The 27,151-nt window shown below is 40.7% G+C and overlaps 1 protein-coding gene across 4 annotated transcripts in view; it reads left to right on the top strand.

Annotated features, from left to right (window-relative positions):
• The first annotated feature begins 850 nt into the window (after window positions 1–850).
• Window positions 851–27,151, top strand: part of myo1g (myosin IG) — a 49,169-nt gene continuing 22,868 nt past the window's right edge. The window contains exons 1-21 of one of the 4 annotated variants that reach the window (XM_026299789.2): window positions 853–1,089; window positions 3,919–4,127; window positions 4,703–4,796; window positions 5,046–5,211; window positions 6,269–6,322; window positions 6,504–6,599; window positions 6,770–6,886; window positions 6,984–7,190; window positions 7,353–7,498; window positions 7,587–7,701; window positions 8,275–8,445; window positions 9,378–9,448; window positions 12,485–12,559; window positions 12,740–12,872; window positions 14,547–14,713; window positions 15,305–15,512; window positions 16,134–16,357; window positions 16,838–16,982; window positions 18,291–18,395; window positions 19,110–19,223; window positions 19,498–20,615. In XM_026299789.2, coding sequence (XP_026155574.1) covers window positions 995–1,089; window positions 3,919–4,127; window positions 4,703–4,796; window positions 5,046–5,211; window positions 6,269–6,322; window positions 6,504–6,599; window positions 6,770–6,886; window positions 6,984–7,190; window positions 7,353–7,498; window positions 7,587–7,701; window positions 8,275–8,445; window positions 9,378–9,448; window positions 12,485–12,559; window positions 12,740–12,872; window positions 14,547–14,713; window positions 15,305–15,512; window positions 16,134–16,357; window positions 16,838–16,982; window positions 18,291–18,395; window positions 19,110–19,223; window positions 19,498–19,509 — 2,724 coding nt within the window. In that variant the 5' untranslated portion in view covers window positions 853–994 and the 3' untranslated portion in view covers window positions 19,510–20,615. Of the gene's footprint in view, window positions 1,090–3,918; window positions 4,128–4,702; window positions 4,797–5,045; window positions 5,212–6,268; window positions 6,323–6,503; window positions 6,600–6,769; window positions 6,887–6,983; window positions 7,191–7,352; window positions 7,499–7,586; window positions 7,702–8,274; window positions 8,446–9,377; window positions 9,449–9,976; window positions 11,375–12,484; window positions 12,616–12,739; window positions 12,873–14,546; window positions 14,714–15,304; window positions 15,513–16,133; window positions 16,358–16,837; window positions 16,983–18,290; window positions 18,396–19,109; window positions 19,224–19,497; window positions 20,616–27,151 lie in introns of those variants that run through there. The other 3 variants (XM_026299788.2, XM_026299791.2, XM_026299790.2) reach the window with 3 other exon arrangements.

Here is a 27,151-nt window from a genome sequence, read left to right as displayed (position 1 = left end):
TGGAAGCAATTTTGAAACAGCACTGAAAAACAAATTCAATGATCATGATTACAAATCCAAAAACACAGTGAAGAGAATGTGCAACAGAAATAATTTTCATCTTCAGTTCCAAATCTTTTCTTGTGACAATTTAATAGGAAGCAGTGCCCATTTCCGAATTTAATCACAGCAGAGCATAATTGTGCTTTTTCTTATTTCCTGCTCCATTAATTGTCTAGTGACTGTGGGACCATCAGGCTGTTCCTCAGAAGAAAAACTACTTGGAAAAGTCCAACAAAAAATGAATCAGTCACCATCAGTCAACATTCCTGTATAATCTCTGAACTGAATTCTCACACACACCTGCACACGTAACTTTGTGTACATTATTGCTAAACATTTTGCCTGTAGCATCCAAGAACTGAGTTTTTCAAGTTCCAGCTTGGCCTGGCTGTGAGTTGAGAACCTCTGGTTAAGAGAAAACCCTAAGGGACATGTTGCACTCCCAGTACCAAGTCAAGAAAGGAAATGCCACAATCCTTCCCAAGAGATAAAGGCCATTTTCTACCCTCAAATTTGCAAGGTTAACTGCTTTTCTGGGAAGAAGAGATACAGAAAAAATATTCAGAAAACAAACATATCTGAAAGCAAGAGAGAAAAGCCTCACAGTGAGAACCGCACTCTGTTCAGTAACGGTTTAGAAAATCGAAGGCCTTGTGGCAGGAAGAGAGACAGAGGAGGATGCAGAAGTGGTATGAGTTTGTAAAGATAGCCTCCTTCTATTTATACAGATCCGTGCGAGGGCATAGGCTGACTGACAGGATGACGTGCTGTAGCTTGTAGACCACAGGTCTATGTGACTTGACTAAGCTGCTCTATGCCACACCCACAGCACATTGTGTCTACAGATACCGGGCCCCAGCAGTCGACCGTACTTCTCTTTCTTCTTCCTTGAGCTGTTTTCTGTTGCTTTGTTCGTCTTTTCTACTTGTGTGTTTAGCGACTACAAACAGGGATGGCAGAGCTGGAGGGCCTGGAGTTTGGGAAGTCAGACTTTGTGCTCCTGGATGAGGTGTCGATGGAGCAGTTTATGGAGAATCTGAAGTTGAGGTAAGGCCTGAGATACTGTTAGAGAGGAGGAAGGGAGGGGAGGAAGGTGGAAACATCTGGTTGATGCAAAGGTTGTTTCATCCATGCCTGATGTAAAGGAAAACTTTGTTTCTTCAAGTCTTTGTTTCATTTGCTGTAAAATAAGTTAAAATAAGTGAGATTGACGTGTGTTATTATGTTTAACTTTCTCTGACAAACAGAATTACGAAGCTGACATTATCACGAGGACCTGAACATAACGATACATGAGTCACTTCTACCTTGACTTTCCCATTCACCCTCACGGTTCATATATAAACGTGTGGTTGGTTTGATCATCACCACATTATAATCAATGTCGCCTGAAGCAAATGAAGCACATGGCACAAGACCAATAAGATGTCTAGTCTAAACCTCTTCAGCTGAATTTGTTTGTTTTGAGATTGTTTGGTACTGTCTTGCTTTGTAACCTTTCTAGTCTTCCAGGTCTCAGTGCTCAGGGATGTTATAGTTAATGCTTGAGTCCAGAAATCCTGTTTTCTTGACCATTCTCACTTCCAGAGTGTGGTTTGTGGGGAAATCATGTCCTTAGTTCAAATTGAGAAATTACAGTTTTACCAGGCAGAAAAACAAACAACTAAAAAAACATCAAATCAGGTCTAGATTTAGAGAAAGTAATTCACACTTTCCCAGCTGACATGCAGAGCAGATGGCTCTAAATGCCATCACTGGTTGGCAAATGATGTGTGCAGCTAGAGTTTCATCACACAGCTTGATCGGACTTGCCTGGTGGCAAAACACAATGTTTGTGCAGACGATCTGCTCCACTTGTCTGTATCTACCTGTGGCTCAGGTGTTTGCATTTCTGCTTTTGTTTTTCTGGTTTTCCTTAACTGTTTCATTTCATTCCCATGTTAATCAATGGCTATATGGGCCAGTGTGCTTAGCACTGTCACCCAAGGTTCTGGGTTAGAAACCTGTTCAACCTGGGGCCTTTCTGTGTGGAGTTTGCATGTTGTCCCCGTTTTGTGTGGTTTATCTCTGGGTTCTCCTCTCGCATGCAAGTTGGGGTTAGGTTAACTGCTGGTGCTAAATTACTGACGGTGTGGGTGCGAGTGTTTGTCTGTTTCTATGTGTCAGCCCAGTAATAGACTGGTGGTCTTCACAGGGTGTAGCCTGCCTTTCTCCCAGTGTCAGCTGGGACTGGCTCAAGGTTTCTAGTGTTTAGTGTTTGTTGCCACCTCATGTTTGTAAACTCCCAGAGGCTGAGAGTCCCTGCAGCTGATGTGCACACCATATTTTAATAACACACCTAAATGGAACAAAGTCTACCTCATGTATTTTAAGGCAGTTTGAATAGCAGCAACACATCTCATTGTATTATATTATATTCAACTATACTGAGTTTGTAAAAAGTACAAAGTACACACTAACATTTATTATTCAAATATAATTACTGTTGGATTGTTTATTGTTTTACAGTGAATCATATTTTGTACAATATCTTTATTTTAAAAACTACAGCGGTCAGATACTTCTAGGCTAATAGAGTGAACTGTGCAATATTTTGTTCTGTAATGTAATAGAGTAGATGTATTAAGTAACAGAAAATAGGAGTACTACAGTAAAGTACCTTAAATTTGTATTTAAATACAATAATTGAGTAAACACGTGGTAACTTTCACAAACACCTGGTAAATACTGTGCTGTCACATAATATTTCTAAATGAATTGATGAGGACATGCATGTGTATGAACCTTTAAAACCTCATCCTCTCAGGATGTATTCAGTCTGCATTTACAGTATGTGCATCTTGGAGCATCAGGCCCTAACATGAGACACCCAATAAACACCATGATGTTCAGGTCAGTGAGGTCAGCCTGAGATATGTCGACCCAACTGGTCCTCACATATCAACAAACACACTGCCTTAGTGCACTATTATGTATGTAGTCACGAATATTTCAGTTAGAAGTTCGATTGGTCCTTGTGTTGAGTCAATTTTACCTTTCCCAGCTCGATAAACCCACAAGAGGTTACACAAGGCTGTGACGCCCTTTGAACCACAAGTTTCATTTCCTGCTCTCAGTGACACACGCTTGTGTCACTTCCTGTCAGAGATATGACATAGATGCATGATCTTTAGCTCGAAGGTTTTCATTGATTTGTATTGTATTTTTTATTGTTTGTATATCAGTGCAAACTAAAGATACTTGGCTTTTACATGGGTATTTGCATTTCTAATGGTCCAGTCAGTTTATTCTGGTTTTTATGCTCCTATAGTGGTTTCCAGGGTGGAAACAGTCTTTAATAATGATGCTGGCAAGTGGAAGAGATGTCCTCTAGGGAGGGCAGGGGACAGCCCATGATCCTATATTTACCTTTAGTTTAGTTTAGACACCTTCAGTTACAAATCACTTTGCAGATTATACTTTTTCATACCCTGCAGTTAAAACCACATGCTTCTAAGTTTGAAGATATGGAATATTCATTTTTATGGTAAACTGAACAATTATTTGTTCCTTTATAGGTTGAATAGACTCGCCTACATCTTAGACTAAATGAAACTATTTTTAAAAGCTTTGGATTAGTTGGAAAATGTATTGCTGAGCTAAAAACTGGGGTTTTACAATGATAGAATATGATGCATGGCTGTAGACTGAGCTACAGTAGGGCAGGTGGGTATTTTTACTGATTATACTTTTATAATTTACATATAAGCTTTTAAAACCAGGGCATCTTTGTCTATTTTTATATTGTGGTATTAGTATTGGTGTCAGTGCATGTATGTTGGTTTCACCTTGAGTAAGAGAAGTTATAATTCATGTGACTATCTTCTGTGTGGACAGATTTGAGAAGGGCCGTATCTACACCTACATTGGAGAAGTAGTCGTCTCTGTCAACCCATACAGACAGATGGATATGTATGGGAAAGATAGCATTGAAGCGTACCGGGGCCGAGAGCTGTATGAAAACCCTCCTCACCTGTATGCGGTGTCTGATGCTGCCTATAAGGCCATGAAGCGACGGGCCAAAGACACTTGCATCGTCATATCAGGTCAGTCTTCTTAAACTTTATTTCACAAACCACAGTCCTGCAAGGTGTGAATGTTCTGCTGTATTTTTAACACAAGAGACACTTCCTACTCGAGAAAATAGTTCGCAGTTTATGTCCTGGTGAAACGGATGCAGCTCATTAGTTTAAAATGGACAAGTGTTGTTGCAAAAAATTAAATCAATGAATTAATCATTTATTTTCCATAATCAGTCCGTCAATCTTCAGTTTGGGTCCAGGAATAAATGGATTAGACGAAAGTCTCCAACTCCTCTTGTATTAGAAATATTAGCGATTTAATCCCGATTTTTAATGTGACCAATTATTCTATACCCTAGATACAGTTGATTTTTTGTTAGTTGAATATTGAACAATGCTGGTCAGTCATCAGCCTTGCATTGAGCATACATATGTTTAATTCAGATTACATTTGGTTTAAGGTACTTACAGATACCTTAGAAACCCCTTTGAATGTGCTCTATATGAAGGTAACAAGAGACAGACATGCAGCTGCATTGATTTATCATCACTGTAGTGAAATCTCTGTGTCTTTTCTTTGTTTTGTTTTTTTGTTTCAGGTGAAAGTGGGGCAGGAAAAACAGAAGCCAGTAAATACATCATGCAGTACATTGCAGCCATCACAAACCCAAGTCAGAGGGCAGAGGTTGAGAGGTGAGTGGTGATGATGGTGATGATGATGATGATGATGATGAAGTTAAGATATTGATAAGATTCATTTAGACAGTACTGTGGCCATTGGTGTCTATAAAGACATGGTTTTACTCCAACATAAATAAATAATAGGATCATAAGAATTTGATGTTATTATAAATCATCTCACCTTCTTTGCTCCATTTTCTCTTCCCTCCTGGCTGTATCCCACATGTTTTCATCGATGGCTTCCACAATGTGATAAATCAGTGTGAAGAATGTGCTGCTTAAGTCCAACTGTGTGCTGGAGGCCTTTGGGAATGCCAAGACAAATCGCAACGACAACTCCAGCCGCTTCGGCAAGTACATGGATATCAACTTCAACTTCAATGGCGATCCGACCGGAGGACACATCAACAACTACCTGCTGGAAAAGGTGAGTGGAGGTGGGCAGGATGATAGAGAGGCTTTGACTGCAGACAGGAAACCTTCACAGGTCCAGGAAGTTATGTGCTCTTTTGGGACATAATGATCCCACTTGTACTGGAAAGCACAGAAAAGTTCTTCTCATTTAGTTTTTAAATTACATCTTTTCTCCTAAATATGAATGTTTCATGAGGTGATGACAAAGAGGTGTGAGGGAATATTCATGAGTAGATGTGTCTGAGAAGCTGCTGTGCTGCTGCAGCGTCTTAATGAATGGCTCACCTGGGGGTACTTTGATGCTGCTGTATTTATTCCGAACCGTCTGGCACTTAGAGCCGGCGTAAATGATGGTGCCATGATTCATTCTCCGAGGGCAGAAATAACCCCACTGTTTCTAAGCTATCCTGTGTGTCTGGCAGCAGCCAGAGTGGTGCTGCTGTAGTCACATACTTAGTAAATGGTTTGAAATGCAGAAACACTTTGGGAAAAACAGCTAGTGGTAAATTTGTTGATTGGTTGGGGATTTTTGTTACTTACCATAGAAAATCAGCCTGTGTGATGTTTGAAGTGCAGCTCTAGTGCTGATTGGAAACATTTTCAACTGGCAAAAAAAAAATATGTGAAGTCTTTTTGTCACTTACTGGAAAGACCTTTGAGACACACTTTTTAGTTTAGCAACCAGGGAAAAATCTATCATTGACACAGGAGTGGCAGATGACTCCAGTACGGCTTCATGACAAGTTGCGTTTTTAGTTGTTACTTTCACTTTTTCTTTGGGACTAGTAAACAAATTATTATCATTTTGTCATTTTTACTTGTAAAATAGTTTAAATGATTTATAATTACAATGGTTGACAGTTAATTTTTAATTAATTCAATGACTGACTAATTGTTAATGGTCTAACAAATGTAGTTAGTTTCAGGAAGTAAAAAAAACTTATCTCTAAGTGAAGTAACTTATTCACTGTAAACAAACAAGTAAGGACAGGAAGTGCAGGACAACTGAGTCCTGGTCTGAGGATTTGGTTTGTTACTGTTATTTATTCACCTGTTTTTTGCTGTTCAAGTCCAGAGTGGTCCAGCAGCAAGAGGGGGAGAGGAACTTCCACTCGTTTTACCAGGTGAGGGCTTTAAAATTTACACCGGTCATTTTAGAAACTCAAACTCATCTGCTGCTCATTGAAATCAAGGCTGTGTTCTCTAGGCACCATTTTATTCAAATTCGAAATGAATTAAAATTGTGATGGATTAATGCTACAGGAGTTCCTGCACAATGATACCATCATATTGTTGTTTTCACAGTTACTGCGTGGAAGCTCCGATGAAATCCTGGAGTCATTGCATCTACAGAACGATCCTGCGCTTTATGCATGTACCAAAGAGGGAGCTGCAACTTCTGTGGGTTTATCCTCTTTACAGAATTAGGACAAAATGAGCTGTTTAAAAAACAGCAGACTGTGTCCTCTACATGTAAAGAACACACTGATGAAAATGGGTGTAGAAGATTTAAATATACAAATGATTCTCCAGAAAAAGCTTCTCATATACAAAATCTCTGTTTGTCCCAGACGTCCAACAATGATCGGTCAAGTCACAGAGCAGTGATGAATGCACTACAGGTGATCGGCTTTTCAAAAGAGGAGATTAATTCAATTTATCAGATCCTCGCCTCCATACTACTTTTGGTAAGTCATAACATGGTTTGCTTAAAATCAGGGAAAGCGACACATACAGAATACAACAAGACTCAAGTGCTGATAAGACTGTATTTCTATTTTTCAGGGTAATGTACAGTTTGAGAGCGATGGTGAGAGTGTTCAGATCCTCCAACTTGAAGCTGTGAACCACATCTCTGACCTGACCGCTACAGATCCGGAGAGCATCAGTAAGAGTCTGTTGTACCGAACCGTGGCCACCGGGGGCGGCGAGGTCATCGAGAAGGGCCACACGGAGCAGGATGCCTGCTTTGGACGGGACGCTTTTGCCAAGGTGTCTGTGTTTATTTTTAAATCATGCTGCCTGATTTTCCTTTGACAAATCAACTCATGGGGCTGAGATTTAGGATTTATACAGACAAATGGTGTCACAGCTTACCTATTGTGAGGAATTCTGTTACCATCATCTCTATAACTATAACATCACTAATTGTAGGCTCTCTATGAGAGACTGTTTGGCTGGATAGTTGGCCGCATCAACAGTGTCATTGAAGTAAAAAACTACAACCCAGTGCTTCATGGGAAAAACACAGTCATTGGCGTCCTGGATATCTACGGCTTTGAGATCTTTGATAATAACAGGTTGGTGTTGTTTTGTTAAATGTACCGGATCTCAGTTTTTCGCTGTTAGAGATGTTGCTCAAGTGTTTGTTCCTCTGTTGTTGGCCAGTTTTGAACAGTTTTGCATCAACTACTGCAACGAAAAGCTGCAGCAGCTTTTTATTGAGCTGATCCTGCGACAGGAACAAGACGAGTACCAGAGAGAGGGAATCACCTGGCAAGAGGTGAGAAACACTCACAAACAATCAATAAGACTCAAGAGGTTCCCAGTCCACATTTACAAAAACCTTCTCAACTGTGCAGGTCAACCCGTCACACACACCCTGCATTTTCAGGCAAAAGTCTATGTTCACACTGTATTTTCTGCACAGAGATGTGCGTGGAGGCCTGGGTGTCAGCCTGGATCTGTATCTTATTTCATAGGGGTAGTCCAAATTTGAACTATTTCACAATGATGACAGTATTTACTCAACAGCCAAACCTTTGCAGAGCAGACGTTAAGTTCCTTTTGATTTAAGTGTAGATCCATCGAAGTCAAACATAATACCAGCAGTACTAGATTGTAATACTGACATGATTTACGCAAGAAGTTTGTAAGTGAAACACATTTACCCACATACCTTTTCATTGCACAACCATTACAATGTACAAAACCACACGCAAAATACAAGCAGACACTTTCCAGCAAAACATACGAAGGTACTAACTTACATGCAGTACAAGACGTAATCACCTGGTTCATACAAATCAGTCAGCGTTTTTTTATTTTACCTGACAATTGTGCTGTTTACATGCAGATTGATTACTTCAACAACCAGATCATTGTTGATCTCGTGGAGCAGCCACACAAGGGAATCATCTCCATTTTGGACGAAGCTTGTCTCACTGCTGGTAAAGTCACTGACATGGTCTGCCTGGACAGCATGGACACCAAACTGGCCCAGCACCCCCACTACACCTCCCGCAAGGTGAGAGAGAGAGCACAGCATAATCCTTTAGACTTTATATAATCAACCCTGGAACATACAGATCTACCCTTTCTTGTACATAGCCTGGAGGAAAAGACTGTAAACATCATACTATGATTCAGATTCATACTGTACATGCATAATGTGTGTTCTGTGGGTTTAAACAAAGTCTGTCTGCGTATAATGACTGGCCCTTACTGCTCCGTGAGGTCAGACACCACTTGTGATATTCAGGAACTCATTTTTAAAGGCTAATGCCATTATTATTGTATTCTGCAAAATCTGATCAGCTTTAAAAGTTCATGACAAAAATGAGAAAAAAATGTTCACATTTTAAAGAAGGGGTCTGACTGAACATGAAGTGGTGATTTATTGGTGTCATATCCTTTTGTTCCTGAAATCTTATTCTTAAAGAAAACTTGGAGACATTAACTTTTTTTTTCCTACAGCAGAAATGTAAAGGGTTGGATCTTTTTAAATCTCAAATAAATGATATTTTGCATCATTAAATAAAGGGCATGTTGGACTGTAGACCAATGATATGATATGAAACATTTTATGCAGCAGATGAAAAACCAGAAATTCACTTTCTGGTACATCACTGGTTTTTGTTGTAAATATACAAGAATACAATTAAATCAATGAGTCAGTGTGCAGTTGTTGCATTTCTTCTCAGACACCACATGCAACTACAAAAAAAACCCTTTTTACAGTGCAGTTGTGTGTTTCTGTCAGTAGAGGGCAGAGTTTCTCCAGTGTTTTGCTGTGATGTTCTTAGTTTTCATCTAAGAACAAGGGCTGCAGATTCATCATTCCCTCCTCTTAAAAAATCATCTCTACACACTGAGTAAATGTTTTTAATATACTCTGGATAAAAAACTGGTTGTTTCCAATGCACTAACATCTGCACTATCACTTTCCCAAATATCCAGCTCTGCCCTACTGACAAAACCATGGACTTTAAGAAGCACTTCCGTATTCGCCACTATGCTGGAGACGTCACGTGAGTCTCTCACACGTTTACACACTTTATTTATTCATTTATTATTTATTACGTCTTCAGCTCAGGCCAGTGTGGGACTGAAAAGTGACAGGATTTAGTGTAGAGTTCAGGAGTGTAAGCCTTATAATCCTATTTAAAGAGGTCAGTTTATGGGTTATTCATAGAAGCAATCAGGTGGTCTGTTCTGACAGCTTTGCTTACCAAAGTGTAGTAATTTCCCATGTATACCATACATGTGGATTTATTTCACCTGAAAAGCTTTTTGTTAGTATTTGGCACATCCTAACTTATGAGTATTGTAGGAAAAAGCCAGGAAACAGACATGCACAACACTAATGTGGCATTTTGGAGGCAGGGTTAGGAAATATGCTGATCTATGTTGACAAGATGTGTTTGTCTTGAGTTTGGGTTTTAAAACCACCTTTCCCCTTATAGTTTAATTTCATTGAGTCTACCCATGCACTGACTGTTTTCTTATTCATCACTGCTCCACTTCCCTAATGTTTTCACTGGATTTAAACGTCACAGTGGCCAGATGAGGCCCCTGGCCAGCAATCACCCGCCGTGGCTTTGGTTTCAGAAGATCCCCGCTGCTCACGTGTACTGTCCTCAATCTAGAGAGGGGAAGGACATTAATATGTCAAGGGAGCACGGAGGATGGAGCCAGCTGATGAGACAATTTTGGCTCTGTGAGCTGTAGCAGTAATCAAAGGGAACTAGAGTAGTGTTTGTTAAGGTCCTTTGACTCGGGGAAATCCAGGCTAACATGATGTTTAACAGACACTGAAAGACGGAGCAGACTCATCCAATATAATTCTCACAGACTGCACTGTGATTTCCCCCCTTTAAGTGTTAAAGGAAAAAATCAGACCCTTTACTTAAGGAAGAAAGTCCCAATACCACATCTAAAATAATCCATCACCAGTAAACAGTCCTGTAGTCCAACTGTTCTATATCACAAGTTTAACGATGTTTTAAATAACTTTAACTTTGCTTCTTTAGTCATGAATATTTTATATGCACATGTTTTAAGTCAATGCACTTAGTTGTGTGCATTAACATGATGGACTGGATAAGAGCGTGTCTGACAGACCTGATGTCATACTGACAGATGGCTGTCTCTGTCACTACATGTCCCTGTCACCTGGCCTCACTTCATCTCAGGGTCACGTCCAGGTTGCTCCAGCTGAGCTGTCACGTGCTGCATGTTGCTTCCTGGTGGCTCTGGCCCCCCATCATCCCCTGTCCTATCCCATCACATCTAAGTCTATCCTTGCTCTGGATAAATATACCCTGATAGTCTAACCAAACCACCACCATCACAGGCTTTGACCTAGTTCATTCCTTCCTCTTTCTCTTTCCTCACCCTGTTTCATTTTTCTCTCCTCCTTTTGTACTGCAACCCTCACCTGGCTTTCTTTGCCATCCACATTTCCTTGCAGAATTACAGCCTGCACATGCAGCACTTTGAGCAGACATGAGTTAGGTCATATTCCCTTACTGCACAGCTTTATGTTGCAAGAAGAGCTCATGTCTTTGTTGAATGGCTCTCAGCGTGTTCTCCATTTCTCCTTGTACAACACAGCCCTCTCCCTGCACCAGCCTTCACCTTCATACTTGAATATACTGTTCTTTCCTCTTAATCATCCTCTGCTCTCTGGAGAGGTGCTGCCTTTATCTCTGCATGTCCTCTGTTGTCTGTCCTGTCCTGGCAACTGTGCTGTCCCTGTAAATGAGTGCCGTGACTTGTTATTGTGTGACCTAACTGCTCTCTCTTTTCCTTTCACACTCTGTCTCTCTGCGGTGAGCTTCTCGGAATCTGGTCAGGTGGTTTCGGTGCACATGAGTCCAGGGGCCACATCTGTCACAGCCACCCTACGCTTCTTTGTCTCCAGATGTGATGGCCTAGGACAAACAGGCTTCACGGCATGTGACAGTGTTTGTTTGAGAGGGCTGCAGAAAGAATGTGTAGAGGAAATGTGTCAGTGGGAGCTACTGTAGTGGTGGAAAGTAATTAAGTACATAGAATCAAGTTACTGTACTTTAATACAGTTTTTAGAAACTTTGTGGTAAAATACAGATGTATGAAATGTGATGTATTGTTAAATACATTTGATCTACAAGTGAGTAGATTTTTCAGAACAAAAGGTTTAAGGTTAAAAAAGAAGAATATAAATTTGTGTTAGCAGAACTTTGTTCTTTCTGATTCTGATTCTGTTTTTTCTGACCTACCTAATGATCTGATGATCCCTCAGATATGTCTTATGGCCTTTTTAAAGGATTAACTTATAGTATATAAAATACTTAAAACCAGTGTTATAACTGTTTAAACATAATACTGCATCTGTATTCACAGTCTGATAATGTAATTTACAGTAATATAACTCAGTGGCCATTTCTCTGTAGAATGAGTACTTGGGATATTTATAGTATATTCATCTGATTGTACTTCAGTACTGAGTAGGTTGTGAATGTAGGACTTAATGTGAAGTATTTTTACTGTTTTTTGCTTTCTATAAAAATGATGCCTCCACATGGTGTGAGCTGCTGAGGAAGAGGTTTATCTGAGGTTACACTCCAGCAGACTGTTGTCCTGCAGCTTGACGGCTTATGTAACTGTGCTTTACAGTGCGGCGGTGACCTCCTGCAGATGCCTCACCAAACCCAAGTCAGCAGTTTGAAAACAGAACACAAATATTAGTTTGTAGACAGTTTCTTCCCCCAAAACGTGAGCTGTGGGGAGATGTTGACCATGTTCCTAATCTGTACGTCAGCTAAGCGCCATGACTGTTTTAATGTTGTAGTCGCTGGAGGACTGTGAGTCATTTGGAGCAGAGGGTAGAGTCCATTAACGGATCATAATAGTTACTCTTTAAACTGTGTTACATCCTGTCTGATGTCCTTGTAATTTTAGCATCTTAATTCCTCTTCACACATCACTCTGAGTACTCATCAGTGTGACCTCTGTCCTTTTCTGTAGCTACTTTTGACAACTGACTCTGGATTAATCTCACTTTCTCTCCCTGTCTCTTACAGATATTCTGTAGAGGGCTTTTTGGACAAAAACAAGGACCTGCTTTTCCAAGATTTCAAGCGTCTCATGTACAACAGGTGCCAAAGAGCCTTCACTGACATCATCCTAAGTCTCCTGATAGTTCAGTAACTGGGTTAAGTGTAGAAATGAGTTTCTTCTTCACCCTGTTTGCACATCTCTCCCCCTGATCACCCAGTTAATGATGTCCTCTCTTTGCTCTCTGCACCTTGTCTTTCCTCTCTCCCTCCCTCTCACAGTGCCAACCCAGTCCTAAAGGAGATGTGGCCAGATGGTCAGCTGAGCATCACAGAGGTCACCAAGCGACCTCTGACCGCTGCCACCCTCTTCAAGAACTCCATTGTGGCCTTGGTGGATAAGTTGGCCTGCAAGGTCAGTGGTTTCTGCTCATGATTGACTCCCTGTTTCCTCCTGGTTACTGTTGTAGAGAAGAATCAGAATCAAATCAAATAAGATAAGAAAAGATAAACTTTATTAATCCCTGAAGAAAAATACAAAGTATTTAGGTAAATGCACACTGGCTCATGTTTTTGATCTATTTTTATGGAGTTTTAATTTTTAGCACCGGTGTAGATCTTCCCTCCAGTTTATTTACTTGGCTGTGATTATCAGGAGGATGCTGTGTACCAGTATAGGTTGTTCTGGTCCCTGTAAAGCCTGTGTGACTCACAGGCTATTCTGAGGCTGCCAGTGTGTCTGTGTGATGTGTCGTTTGGGAGGACGGCTGTTCACCATGCATGACAAGCTATGGAGTGAGAAGATGTGTGCAGCTGTCCAGCAGGAACATGTAAACATTGCACTGTTCTAGTTTTCATAGGTTACTTGTCCTCGTCCTGTTTGACTGCATGTGGAATTGAGGGTGGACCACAAAGTGGGCTGCTCATCCCTCCTGGCCTCATGTCACCGACTGAAGTCTGACATTTCTTGCTGTTATTTTGGGAAGGCCCGCTGTCGGGCTGGTGTAGAGTCTCATCTTGGTGCATCTGAGGTGAAATGAAAGGAAGCTCCCCTTGCAGCAGTCCCCCCCCCCCCCCCCCCCCCCCCCCCCCCCCTTCAGGTCACGTTGAAAGAGCAGATGCTTTCTTCAGCTGCTGTTCACAAGCACCTGTACCCAGTCTGCCCCCCTCATTTGCTCCCACCCCCCAATAACTGACCCTTTTCTTAAATCTCTGCTGAGCTGAGTTGAAAGTGGGGGCACACAAGCACATGCATCATTGATATGATGGACGAGGAGGCATCAGAGAAAGTGCTCACTTTGTTCCGCCTGGTTCATCTTTCATGGACAGAGAGGGATAGACAGTGAAAACACAGCAGTCTCTGTTTGTTGACAGCATATCATGTCCCTCAGAGAGATCCCTGTCAAGGTGCAGGCGTCCAGCCGTAACGTCACACTGGAGGCTTTATCGTCTTCAAGGTTTTAATGTGCAGTCAATGTGCTGTTAATAAATAGATGTGCTGGAGCTGTTGTAAGGCTCAGCTGCTCACTGTAGCGGCTGTTGAATGTCTGATTAAGGCCATTAAACTCAGTTTGCTAGTTTTGCAGCTTGGCTGGGCCTCAGTGACAGTTTACAAGCCAAGTTTAGTTTATTTACTTGCACAGTGATGAACACAGCAGCAATGAAAACGACGATAAAAACATGAGAAGATAAAAGTTTGCACAGGTGATAAAACAAGAGTGTTATGAAAAATATTCCCTCAGTCATACAGACACAGATTCAGTCCAAGCCTTGTAATGTCATCATACTGTCAGTGCTACGTCCTGTATTTCAACTTTAACTCTAACTCAACTGCTTCATGGCAGAGTGCAGTATTACCATGCTGTATATACAGTATTTCTATATCAACTGATCCACAACCCATATGTGATGATGTGAAACTTCACTGATCTCAAACAGAAACTAAAAGCAGGTGTTTGAGGAGCTGGCAGGTATTTGCTATGGTGTGGTTGAAAGATCATTTCTGAGCATACTTCCAGCCCTGCAGCACAGCAACTCTGAAACAAACTCAGCAGTGGAGTTAGTGCACGTCTTTCCATCTGTGTCCCAGGAGCCGTACTATGTGCGATGCATAAAGCCCAATGAGATGAAGTCGCCCGTGTTGTTTGACGACGCTCGCTGTCAGCACCAGGTGGCCTACCTCGGCCTGCTGGAGAATGTGATGGTGCGCAGGGCAGGCTTTGCCTACAGACAGCCCTACGCTCGCTTCCTGCAGAGGTAAGAGAACATGCTCACTGTGTAGACATACATGTGAAGCAAGACTTTTTCATTGTTTCAGCTCTTTCTTGTCAAATCCCTCTGAGAGGAAGCTCTGTCTCTCTTTTCTACCAACTCAGTGAAACACCAGAGCTGTAAAATGTACCAAAGCATTTTATTCTAGTCGAAGTTTTTCTACTCTGATGAAATTTTACTTAAAATTACTGAAGTAAAAGTTAATGTCATCTTGTCCCAAATGCATTGGACATGAATTATATTACACTTGAGCCTGGAGAACAGAGTGCACTGGTGAACATAAAAAAATAATAAAACCGTTCTGCTTTTCTCTTATGTTTTTGTGTCTAAAGCTGTTCTATGCATTTCTGAAAAAAACAAAACAAAACATCATTTTAAAAGAGTATTCCAGGTGTGTAGATAATGTCTGGTGGCCAAATCAATGCATATGGACTTTAGTATGTAATCTGGGTGAAGCTCCAAAATCACATAATCCTACACCAAGCACCAAGACGAACTGTAATGTCTGTTACTTCCACCAGTGCAGATAAAACTAAAGATATTGAATAATAAGTTATTTTCCTGAACATTTTGCAGATATAAAATGACGTGTGAGTACACCTGGCCTAACCACCTGATGGCCTCAGACAGGGAGGCTGTGGAGGCTATCATCACCCAACATGGCTTCCAGGATGATGTAGCATACGGACAAACAAAGCTCTTTGTCCGAACGCCGCGGTCTCTTTTCACGCTGGAACAAGAGAGAGCCGCTCTCATCCCCATCCTGGTGCTCTTCCTGCAGAAGGTCGGTCATTTTTGTCAAATTTTACTGTAGTATTTGCTGTCAACATCGTGACAATTGTCTCTTTTAGTATCTTCAGGCTCAACATTATTTGAAAGTTTGAATGACAGATCTCTACACTGTTTTAAAGCTACCCTTGTATTTTATTGAGGATGTATTGATCTGATAGTCCAATTAAAGTAACTGACACACAGGCCTAATTGAAACCTCACAGGCAGCTCGGATCACATGATTACAGTTAATCATACACATCATTATCTTGTTTAGTTTCAAACATTGACTTCTGGGTTTCAAAGTGGAGGCTGCAGTTTGCCTCAGCCTCATGAATATGTGGCTCCTGGTTATGTTGGACTGAAATTCATCAGCCTGTTTGAATCCTAATGGTTTATAACAGTAATTGGGATAATTAATGAGATCCAGAGCACAGTTACATTAAAGTCATTTACTTCACTTGCTCAATGAAAAACCCTTATACTTTTCACTGACCTACTTTGGTGACTGCAGAGAAGTCTGGATCTCTAACTGGAGCACAAGTGTCTTCAGCTCTGCAGGACGCAGAGGAACCGTCTTTCTTCTGTCATGATTTGTGACTTTAACATTTCCCTCTTCTTCTAAAACCCACAGATATGGCGAGGTGCTATAGCTCGTATGAGGTGCCGACGGATGAGGGCTATCTATGCCATCATGGGCTGCTATAAGCGCTACAAGGTCAAAGCTCATTTCTGGGAGGTGGAGCGGCGGTTCGCCAATGTGCGCACCATGCCTGACTATGGAAAGAGTGTGGAATGGCCAACTCCGCCTGCAGCTCTGGCCCAGTTCCACAACAATACAGTCATGTTGCATCGCAGGTCAGATCCCATAACATGAAACTCAAAAAATGACAAAAAATTGCCACATTTTCTTCTTGTTTTTATACTTTTGTATGAATTAGACAAAGACAATTTAACATATTCATTAGTGAACTTTGGACAGGATCGCTGTTTCCAGAGTTTGTGCTAAGATAAGCTGAACATCTTCTGACTGTGACAGTGTATTCATCCATCAAAAAAAGTTAATTTCCTCAAAAGTTATTTTAAACTCAGTAAAAACAAACAAATCAAATTCTCAGCTGTAGAATAACTTTAATGATACTCAAGGTGGAGTGTGCTCATGTGTGAGTGAGTGGGTTTTGGATCAACAAAAATCTGCTTTGCCACTGCAGAAAACTCTATTTTTATCCTGACAGACCTGAAGCTGTGCCTCCTACTGTACTTTATGTCTTTGTTGCACCTCTGATGTATTACTCCACCCACGTGGTATGCTGTCTTGTTCTCGTCCCTTGTTGTCAGGTGGTGGGCGAGGCAGATCGTGAAGAACATCCCTCCGTCTGACATGCTGGATGTTCGAGCCAAAGTGGCAGCTCTGACTGCTCTGAGCGGGGAGAGGAAAGACTGGGGAGCCAGCAGAGCGTGGGAGAGGGACTACCTGGCCAACGTGAGGTTCACAAATAAACAAAACACAAATGAGATGAAGCCTGAGAACCTTTGGGTTCTAACAACATGTAGTTTGATGTCTCATGGCACATTATGTTAAAACACTTAATTAGCATCTTCACAAACTGATTATAAAATCATCTCAAATCTTACAATCTTAGTATTCACTTTATTTTCTTTTACTGGACACAAGAGGAGCTCATTTGCTGTAAACCGGTTAGTGTAATACTCTGCACAGAAATGTGTTTATTGTATTTTTCCATCTATGAAAGCACATGGGGAAATCCACTGGGCTTATTTCACCCTGCTGGCAATTTTTTCACTAGATTTTATCAAAGTGAACGAGGCTTGAATGAGCAGCAGTGTGTAGGATCACAAAACTCATCTGTTGTTGTCAATGTATACGGTGCATGTGACTCCATGGTAGCCTACAGTAAACAGCATGACTGACGGAGGCTGCTGCTTGTGAACACAGCCTTCCTTTAATCATGTCCACAGTCGCCTCGTTTACCAGCTAATCTGAGGTCGTTTGGTGGCCAGAGGCTTGAAAGATGTTTTCAGGGAGCGTGAGCATGACTGCCTCAGACTCCACGTTGTTTTCTCAGACAGGCTCTGACCCGTTGGCCTCCTTCAGGGCTTCACGTGATTGTAGTTTATTCCACATTGGCCTATACATAAGTGTGTGTAATGCAGCATGCAGTCAGCCTGAATGGTGACTTGTTTGCAGCTGAGGTTTCAGATCAAATGAGCATAGAGCAGAGAGACAGTTAGACCAATTGTATATATCCTCAGAAACTTTCAATAACATCACATGATTCAACACGTTCACTTTGTTATTCTGAAGTTAACCTCGTCAAAGCAAGAGGCTGGGACTGAGAAGACAGACAGTGATATTACAGTCATGTGCTTTGGACGCTTGTCCAGGTGAATTCATCTGAGTTCACCACAAAACACTTACGCCTCCTACAAACTGTGTCAAACTGACTTGACACATTCACGAGTGTTTGATTTTAGGTTCAGTGTCTTGTTGAAGCAAGAAAAGATACGTGTAGAAATACATGTTACTGCATCTTTTTCCTTATTGGTTAAAAGGACCAAGACCAAACCACTGAACCGCATGTCAGACACTGTGTCTGTGAACAGCTTTGATCTGTTGCTTATGGATTTAAAGTGACAAAAAAGTTTAAAAAAGGCTGAGAGAGGCCACCTGCAGTTTTATCGTTAACAGAGAGTCACACTCCTGAACTGTCTGTACTGGAGCTGATGGCACAGGCCGCCCTCTTGTAATGAAACACTTCTTTCTCTGCAGGTGCGAGACTGTCCTCAGACTAGCTCCAGCTTCAGCCGCATCTCCAAAGAGCTGAGGAACAAAGATGAGTACAGTCAGGTCCTCTTCTCTGGCTTCTGCAGGAAGGTACAGTATGTGGGGAAGAAACACAGTGAAATGAACATGATCTGTTTTGTAGTCAGGAGTGGCTGTTGTTGACTCCTTTTAGCTGTGGGATGTTTTTCCCCACTATGTTGTTCAAACTTTCTATCTTTTATATCAGTTCGTCTTTAAAAATGTTATGTTTCAACAGTGAATACAACCCTCCCTGAAAGGAACTTAAAGAAAAGAGATAAAAATAATCAGAGGATTAATGATGAAAGGAACTGAACTATGAATTTAGTTCAAGATTTCCTTTTTGCTTTAAAGTCTGCCTGTTTTTAATCGACGGAGCAGACACAGCTGAAGCCCTGCTTATTATTTTACCTCATGAAGAACTTGCCCTTATCGTCTCTCCGTGGATAATAATGTCCATATTTTCCTTATCAGGGATTATAGAGAGAAGGCTTCCACTAAACTGTGGGTAAAGCTTTAGATTTACTATATGAAGATATGTGGGCTTTGGTAAAATAAAACAGCCTTCAACAGACATAGCAAAGCTTTTGTCTCGCCTTTCATGTTTTGCATTATGTGTGTTACTCATTTGGAGCTCCACAAGGAAATGTATTTTATAATCAACAGTAGTGATAACCCAGAAAACTCTGCAAGTTGTTAAAAATGTCTCTTAATAGAAAACAGAACATGAGAGACAGACAGAACACAAAGAGTCTTATGCTTTTCTTTCCTCCTACGTTCTCTCAGGTGAATAGATTCAACAAAAGCACAGACCGTGGCCTGCTCGTCACAGACAAGTACGTCTACAAATTAGAGCCAAAGAAGCAGTACAAGGTTTTGAAGAGGCTTCCCTTAGACGCTGTAAGTGCTCACATGGGACAACATAGTATGAATACATGCTCACACACACTCATACAAAGATATAAGACAAATATAACACACAAACTCCTTGTAGACTCTCCACTGAATATATTCATTCTCTAAACAAGCCTAAAGAGTGCATGCTTTATATTATTTTATTACTTTCATCACTGTCAACAAAAATCTCATTAAAAAACAAAACTAATAATAGCTAAACTAACAACACACCCAATATTTCTTCTTCTTAATTCACTTTTTGTTTTTATCCCTTCAGGGAATTTGTTGATTAAAATGAAAAAACAGAAGAAAGATAAACTGATGCCATGGTTAACCCTGCACTTTCAGGGATACGCTAGAGTTTTATTATTACACCTCCTTAAAATTGAGAGACAACTTGTTTACATTTGGTCACTAATATAAAGTCAGAAACTCCCCATGAGGACCTTAATGTGTAACACTGGAAGATTAACCAAAACCTAATTGTAACTTTAAATCAAATAATGAAACCTAAGCCAGAACAGAAACTACAACAAAGCAGTGGAGCCATCCTGGGTTATAAGGTTTGTGTCTCCACAATGAGACACAACAAGAAACCAACAGTGTCATTCAGAACCGTTGTCCTTTACCCCAGTTGCCCTTAAGTCCTTCATCTGTCATCTCAATTGTTTACTAAGACACATCTTCCATCAAATTTGACCTGCGTCACTACCATCATCACTACGTGAGTGAAGTATAAGAGCAAGACAGAACTGTCTCCTTTTTAAGACCTGACTGACAGAGTCTGAAAACATTAGTTGTCCCTCAAAGGTCACTGTGAATTCAGACAGACAGACACTGAAAGTTTGAGATGACTGAGCTCAGTTCAATGTACTGTATATACAGTGTAATTTCACTGATGGTTTCAGTGAAGATCAGTACTGTCCTAACAACACATAATGAGTCAGCACAGCTGGATGTCCACTAGTGTTTGAAAAGGAGACATGGAGAAAGACAGAAAGATGCCAGGGGGTTAAAAACCATCATTATGCAGCAGCGGAGCAGCTAAAGATAGACGAAGCCATTAAGCTCTGCTGCTCAGACTGAGCAATACGAGTCTTATCCAGGTCAGAAACACAGAACAGAGTATTAAAGAAGTAGAGCAGCTCTGTCCTCACACTGTCACCAAACTCTGTCCTGTCTCACCATCGTCAGGTCACAGGTTAAAAACTAATGGGACAATGTGGCAAGCAACTTTGTGCATAATCCTGATGGTCATTTAGGGTTTTTCTTCATTGTCTTAACTCATAGAAAACAGCTGAACTCAGGACAGATCACAACAGAAAACCTGCAAATAAAATCTGCATCTTAAATTAATAAAATGTCTCATTCTGGGTCAATGTTGAATGGATCCAACTCTCAAATGCTTTGTCCTGAATTCATTATTGCTTTGATTCACACATCTGGCATGAGACTCATGGGTATTGTAGTGTTTGGACCATCTGCCTTGGCTGACAGAAAACGCATAATTTCTCAGAAAAAAACAGTAATTATAAATACAATATATTATGTATATATATGTGTGTTTTGGCAAAATGAGGAATCAAAGATGCAACCTTGGCCTCAGGAATTTTAGTTTATTGTTTTTCTGGCATTTTATAGCCTAAACCACACAGTTCACTAAAATAGAGATAAACTGACAATGAAAATACTAATCAGAAATAAATGTTTTGTATTCATTAAACTAATTAGAAAATTGAGCACACTTTTCCTGTAATATTATTCTCAAAATTAATTTTATTTTCTTCTTTCCCTTTTGGCTTACTCCCATTCGGGGTCGCTACAGCAGATCAATTGATCTGCATTGTGGATTTGGCACAAGTTTTATGCCAGATGCCCTTCCTGTCTGAGAATAGCGGCCCCTGGTCTTTCAATTGGTCTTCCATTCAAGTACTAACCAGGCACGCTCATGATTAGATTAAGTAGATTGAAGCACTCTGCAGCAGTGACCAAGATTATAAAGATATGGCCACAATGTATAATGCACTGAATGTATAATGCACACAGATAAATTCTAAACGCTAAATACAGCAATGTAAACATACAAATAAGGCCATGGAAAATAAAGTAAGATAAAAATCAAGTAAAAATAGCATAAGGCCCGTAGGAGCAGCTTAGCGCACAAAACCAGTGCAATATATAAACAGCTCAGAGACAACCAGGCTATCTAAAACATGTTTATACTACACATTTGAAGATAAAATTGAAAACCTTTATTGACACTTTTCTACAAACACTTTTCTTGTCATTTCAAAACCAGGAAATCTTTGACTTTTCCTCCTAAGGCAGTTTAGGTCTTTAGACGTCTGCAGGAAGATGCTGCACATGTTTTAGCAAACTATGGTAGTCAATGTGCTGTTTTAGGCTGCAGTCTGCTGGGGAGGCAGAATAAAACAAGGCGGCTGGACGAACTGGTGGAAGAAGCTGGTTCAGTGACTGTGGTGGAGAGATGCACATAGAAAAAGGTAGAGGCCTGAACTATTACTGACCAGCTTTAACACTTATAACTTTCAATACAAGACTAATTAGTTTATATTATGTTATGTGGTCTGTTGCTATGGCAACCGGCTGGCCAGAAGGGGAATTCCAATGTGCCCTTGATCCGTGCTAGAATGTCACGTCTTCACACTATAACTGCGTTACACTTTTAGGAAACACACCACAGTTACACAGTCGTGCTGAGTATTTTCACAGTGGTTTTTCTGTGTCTAGTATTTTTGACTGACTAGAGTAAGTATTGAGACATCAGAATGAGTTGGACCCAAGAGTCAAATTTAGTCAATGTGGCCATACAGGGTATAAACCAACAACTCCAAGCTGTACGCCTTGAAATCGAGAAGCTCCGCGAACAGCTTCAAAACACCAAATGTTTGGAGGAAAAATATAACAGCTGGAGGGCAAAAGAAGCTGCAGCAGGAGAAGAATGTAGCATTCTTCAGAATGAAATTGACCAGCTCAGTAACAAAGTCCAAAGTTACAGCTCTTTGGATGCAATGTATAAAGAGACAATACGATCATATGGTGCACTGAAGGATCAAAATCAGGCCATGAGAGAAAAACTTCAGGCACTTAAAGAAAAAAATAACGCCATGGACGACTTAAAAGCAGAAAGTGAAACCATGAGACTGGAGAATGAGAAACTCCACAATGAATTTAAGCATCTGCAGGAAATGGTCTCAAATGAATCTGATTTGGAGGAAAAGTATGCTGCAATGAGGCAGAAAACAGAAGCAATGAGCCAGCAAAACAGCACCGTAAAACAGGAAATCCCAACGTGACCTTAAAATACTCTCCGAAGAAGTCCAGAAGACACCGACTTTACAGAAAACCTACGATGCGATTACAGCATCAGAAGAGGCCCTGACAAGACAAAATAGTGTCCCACGGATGGAAATTCAGATTCTCCTCAGTATAAAGCTGTGAAGCGCTGTAGTGATATATATAGGGACAAAATGGCCAATGTGGATTCGCTGAGGAAAGAAAACAAAGATTTGCAAGGGAAAATCCAGGACATTAACAGCCGTCTCCAAACTCTAAAAACTTTAGAGAATGACTGCGAAAAACTGGAAGACGCTAAGACAGCCCTCCAAGCACAAAGGAGAGTCCTGATTAATAAACATGCTGAGTCTTTCCAAAAGCTTAAAAAGGAAGAAAAATGGAGGGACAGGTATGACAAGCTGAAGGAGGAGACAGAAACCCTGCAGAAAGACAATGACAAAACGACCCAAGAAATTCGGGTTCTCAATGAGCAACTTCGAGAACCGCGTAATAACGCAGAAAAATATAAATTATTAAAGAAAGAAAAAGAGTTTATTCTCAGCCACAATAAGAGACTGCATAAAAAGCTTCAGGGTCTGAGGAAAGAGTCCTTAAAGAAAAAAGTATGGAAGGACAAGAATAATGTGATAGGAAAAGAGATTGAATGCCTAAGCATAGACAACTGTGCTCTGCAGGTCAAGATTGAGGCACTCTGCAGCACTGAGCAAGATTGTAAAGATATGGCCGCCATGTATAATGCACTGAAAAACAAGAGAGAGGCCCTTAAAGAGAAAAAGAATGCGCTAACAAAAGAATTCCAGAAACTTAAAAACATATTGGAAAAGAAATCAACTTGTGAGCAGCAATGAAGGCAAAAAAAATGATTGAATCAGGAAACAAAATCTGGTGCCGCCCCTCCCAAAAAAAAAAAAAATATCCTAGAGCTGGCCAGCTTTAAAAAACCCCGGCAAATCTTTTTTAGAGTGAAAGCCATCCTGTCTTCTCTCTTCTGTTGACTCTCCAGTTATTTATGTGCCATCACTTCACATCATGAACTTTGTGTGTCGCCACGTGCTGCTGATGAGGGCTTTGTTGGGATTCTATCTCTCTCTTTTTTACATATATAATTAAAGTCAGTTAGTCACCCCGCCCCCTTTTTTGCAAATGGCCGACAACACGTACCTAAATTAAACTAGCTGTTGTTCTTACATTTTAAGAGTTATTTTGACGGCCTTCGTGCCGATTGAAGCAAAAGCGTCCCAGTTTTCTATCGGCGCGCTGTAGAATGTGAAACATGACTCCCCTCCCCCTCTAGCGTCGAGCGCTGCCTGCCCAGTGTTGTCATGGCTACATTTACAGTAAGGAGGGGGCTGCGTTAAAGCCCACTGTTGCGTCATCTGGCACGACATGCAATATGTAGATTTTTAGGCCTCATCATTGGCTACAAGATGCGTCTGTCACCATTTACGACCAATTTGACTGGCTAATTCTCCTGTCAATCGAAGTTAGACTATGCCCCCTGACTGGGATTTTCTCTGAGGATGTGAATTCTATTGGTTTTACCGTTAGTTACGCTGTGAAACATAACAACAAGATTGATTGAGGCCTCATGTGATTCACAGAAGCTTGCTATGTCAAACTTTATTGAATAAACGGACAAAACAGCCGTAAAACGAAGCGGTTTACGGCTTATTATGAGGAGGACGATGGATTTATGGATTTACTGTACAATATTACGTCTTTTTGGACTAAAACATGTGTGCATTTTGTTCTGTGGATTCTAAAGAACAGAACGATATGCGGCACTCCATGTTTGACTACACATATGAAGTTAAACGAGAGAAAGGTAAAGAGCGGCGTTTTGTACTGTATGTGTACTTTTGTTAAATATTAAGAAACTGTAGTCGCTGTGATTATTCGATCCTAAATTGCTTTATGCCATTTTAATCGTGAGACTTTAAGGTTTTATTAGACATAAAATGTATTATACTATATCCACATTTTTCGACGATCTTTTTGTGACAAAATGTGAACATACAATTTTTAGAGCGGATCCGCTCCGTGGGTGACCATGGGATAATTTAATTAAAATGAATTGAATGCACTCATGACGTAATGCAATTTATTCATTTTCCTGCACTGTTGAGAACATAGAGCATGTTTTCATGCTTTTGGATGCTGTTATTTTTCTAGTGACAGCAGTCTTTACGTGGGATGTGAAGAGTGACAACATTTTATTTTAATATTTTAGAAACTGTAACTTTATTATTACATTTTCATGCTAATTTATACTTTTATGTCTCTGCCTTTAAAGGGATATATTTCACCTTTTACACCACTGCAACCAGTCAAAGTCAAAGTCTGCTATTTTGTCAATTCTGCCACATGTAGAGCACATACAAGGATTGAAATTGTGTTACTCTCAGACAGCTTCAAAACACAAAAATGTTTGGAGGAAAAATATAACAGCTGGAGGGCAAAAGAAGCTACAGCAGGAGAAGAATGTAGCATTCTTCAGAATGAAATTGACCAGCTCAGTAACAAAGTCCAAAGTTACAGCTCTTTGGATGCAATGTATAAAGAGACAATACGATCATATGGTGCACTGAAGGATCAAAATCAGGCCATGAGAGAAAAACTTCAGGCACTTAAAGAAAAAAATAACGCCATGGACGACTTAAAAGCAGAAAGTGAAACCATGAGACTGGAGAATGAGAAACTCCACAATGAATTTAAGCATCTGCAGGAAATGGTCTCAAATGAATCTGATTTGGAGGAAAAGTATGCTGCAATGAGGCAGAAAACAGAAGCAATGAGCCAGCAAAACAGCACCATAAAACAGGAAATCCTCGTGCTCCAGGACAGGTATGAACATTATAAAGCTTTGCTGGAATCCTACAATTCTGCAAAAGCAGAGGGAGAGTTGGTTCAGAAGCAGAACAACAGTTTGCAACGTGACCTTAAAATACTCTCCGAAGAAGTCCAGAAGACACCGACTTTACAGAAAACCTACGATGCGATTACAGCATCAGAAGAGGCCCTGACAAGACAAAATAGTGTCCCACGGATGGAAATTCAGATTCTCCTCAGTATAAAGCTGTGAAGCGCTGTAGTGATATATATAGGGACAAAATGGCCAATGTGGATTCGCTGAGGAAAGAAAACAAAGATTTGCAAGGGAAAATCCAGGACATTAACAGCCGTCTCCAAACTCTAAAAACTTTAGAGAATGACTGCGAAAAACTGGAAGACGCTAAGACAGCCCTCCAAGCACAAAGGAGAGTCCTGATTAATAAACATGCTGAGTCTTTCCAAAAGCTTAAAAAGGAAGAAAAATGGAGGGACAGGTATGACAAGCTGAAGGAGGAGACAGAAACCCTGCAGAAAGACAATGACAAAACGACCCAAGAAATTCGGGTTCTCAATGAGCAACTTCGAGAACCGCGTAATAACGCAGAAAAATATAAATTATTAAAGAAAGAAAAAGAGTTTATTCTCAGCTACAATAAGAGACTGCATAAAAAGCTTCAGGGTCTGAGGAAAGAGTCCTTAAAGAAAAAAGTATGGAAGGACAAGAATAATGTGATAGGAAAAGAGACTGAATGCCTAAGCATAGACAACTGTGCTCTGCAGGTCAAGATTGGGGCACTCTGCAGCACTGACCAAGATTGTAAAGATATGGCCGCCATGTATAATGCACTGAAAAACAAGAGAGAGGCCCTTAAAGAGAAAAAGAATGCGCTAACAAAAGAATTCCAGAAACTTAAAAACATACTGGAAAAGAAATCAACTTGTGAGCAGCAATGAAGGCAAAAAAAATGATTGAATCAGGAAACAAAATCTGGTGCCGCCCCTCCCAAAAAAAAAAAAAAAAAAAAATATCCTAGAGCTGGCCAGCTTTAAAAAACCCCGGCAAATCTTTTTTAGAGTGAAAGCCATCCTGTCTTCTCTCTTCTGTTGACTCTCCAGTTATTTATGTGCCATCACTTCACATCATGAACTTTGTGTGTCGCCACGTGCTGCTGATGAGGGCTTTGTTGGGATTCTATCTCTCTCTTTTTTACATATATAATTAAAGTCAGTTAGTCACCCCGCCCCCTTTTTTGCAAATGGCCGACAACACGTACCTAAATTAAACTAGCTGTTGTTCTTACATTTTAAGAGTTATTTTGACGGCCTTCGTGCCGATTGAAGCAAAAGCGTCCCAGTTTTCTATCGGCGCGCTGTAGAATGTGAAACATGACTCCCCTCCCCCTCTAGCGTCGAGCGCTGCCTGCCCAGTGTTGTCATGGCTACATTTACAGTAAGGAGGGGCTGCGTTAAAGCCCACTGTTGCACCATCTGGCGCGACTTCCTGTATGTCGGTTTAAAGGTGTCGTCATTGGCTACAAGATGCGTCTGTCACCATTTACGAACAATTTGACTGGCTAATTCTCCTGTCAATCGAAGTTAGAATATGCCCCCTGACTGGGATTTTCTCTGAGGATGTGAATTCTATTGGTTTTACCGTTAGTTACGCTGTGAAACGTAACAACAAGATTGATTGAGGCCTCATGTGATTCACAGAAGCTTGCTATGTCAAACTTTATTGAATAAACGGACAAAACAGCCGTAAAACGAAGCGGTTTACGGCT

Source organism: Mastacembelus armatus, chromosome 11 (assembly GCF_900324485.2).
Source record: "Mastacembelus armatus chromosome 11, fMasArm1.2, whole genome shotgun sequence".
NCBI lineage: Eukaryota > Metazoa > Chordata > Actinopteri > Synbranchiformes > Mastacembelidae > Mastacembelus > Mastacembelus armatus.
The sequence above is the reverse complement of the archived record's forward strand: the minus strand, read 5'-3'. Positions and strand labels throughout refer to the sequence as shown.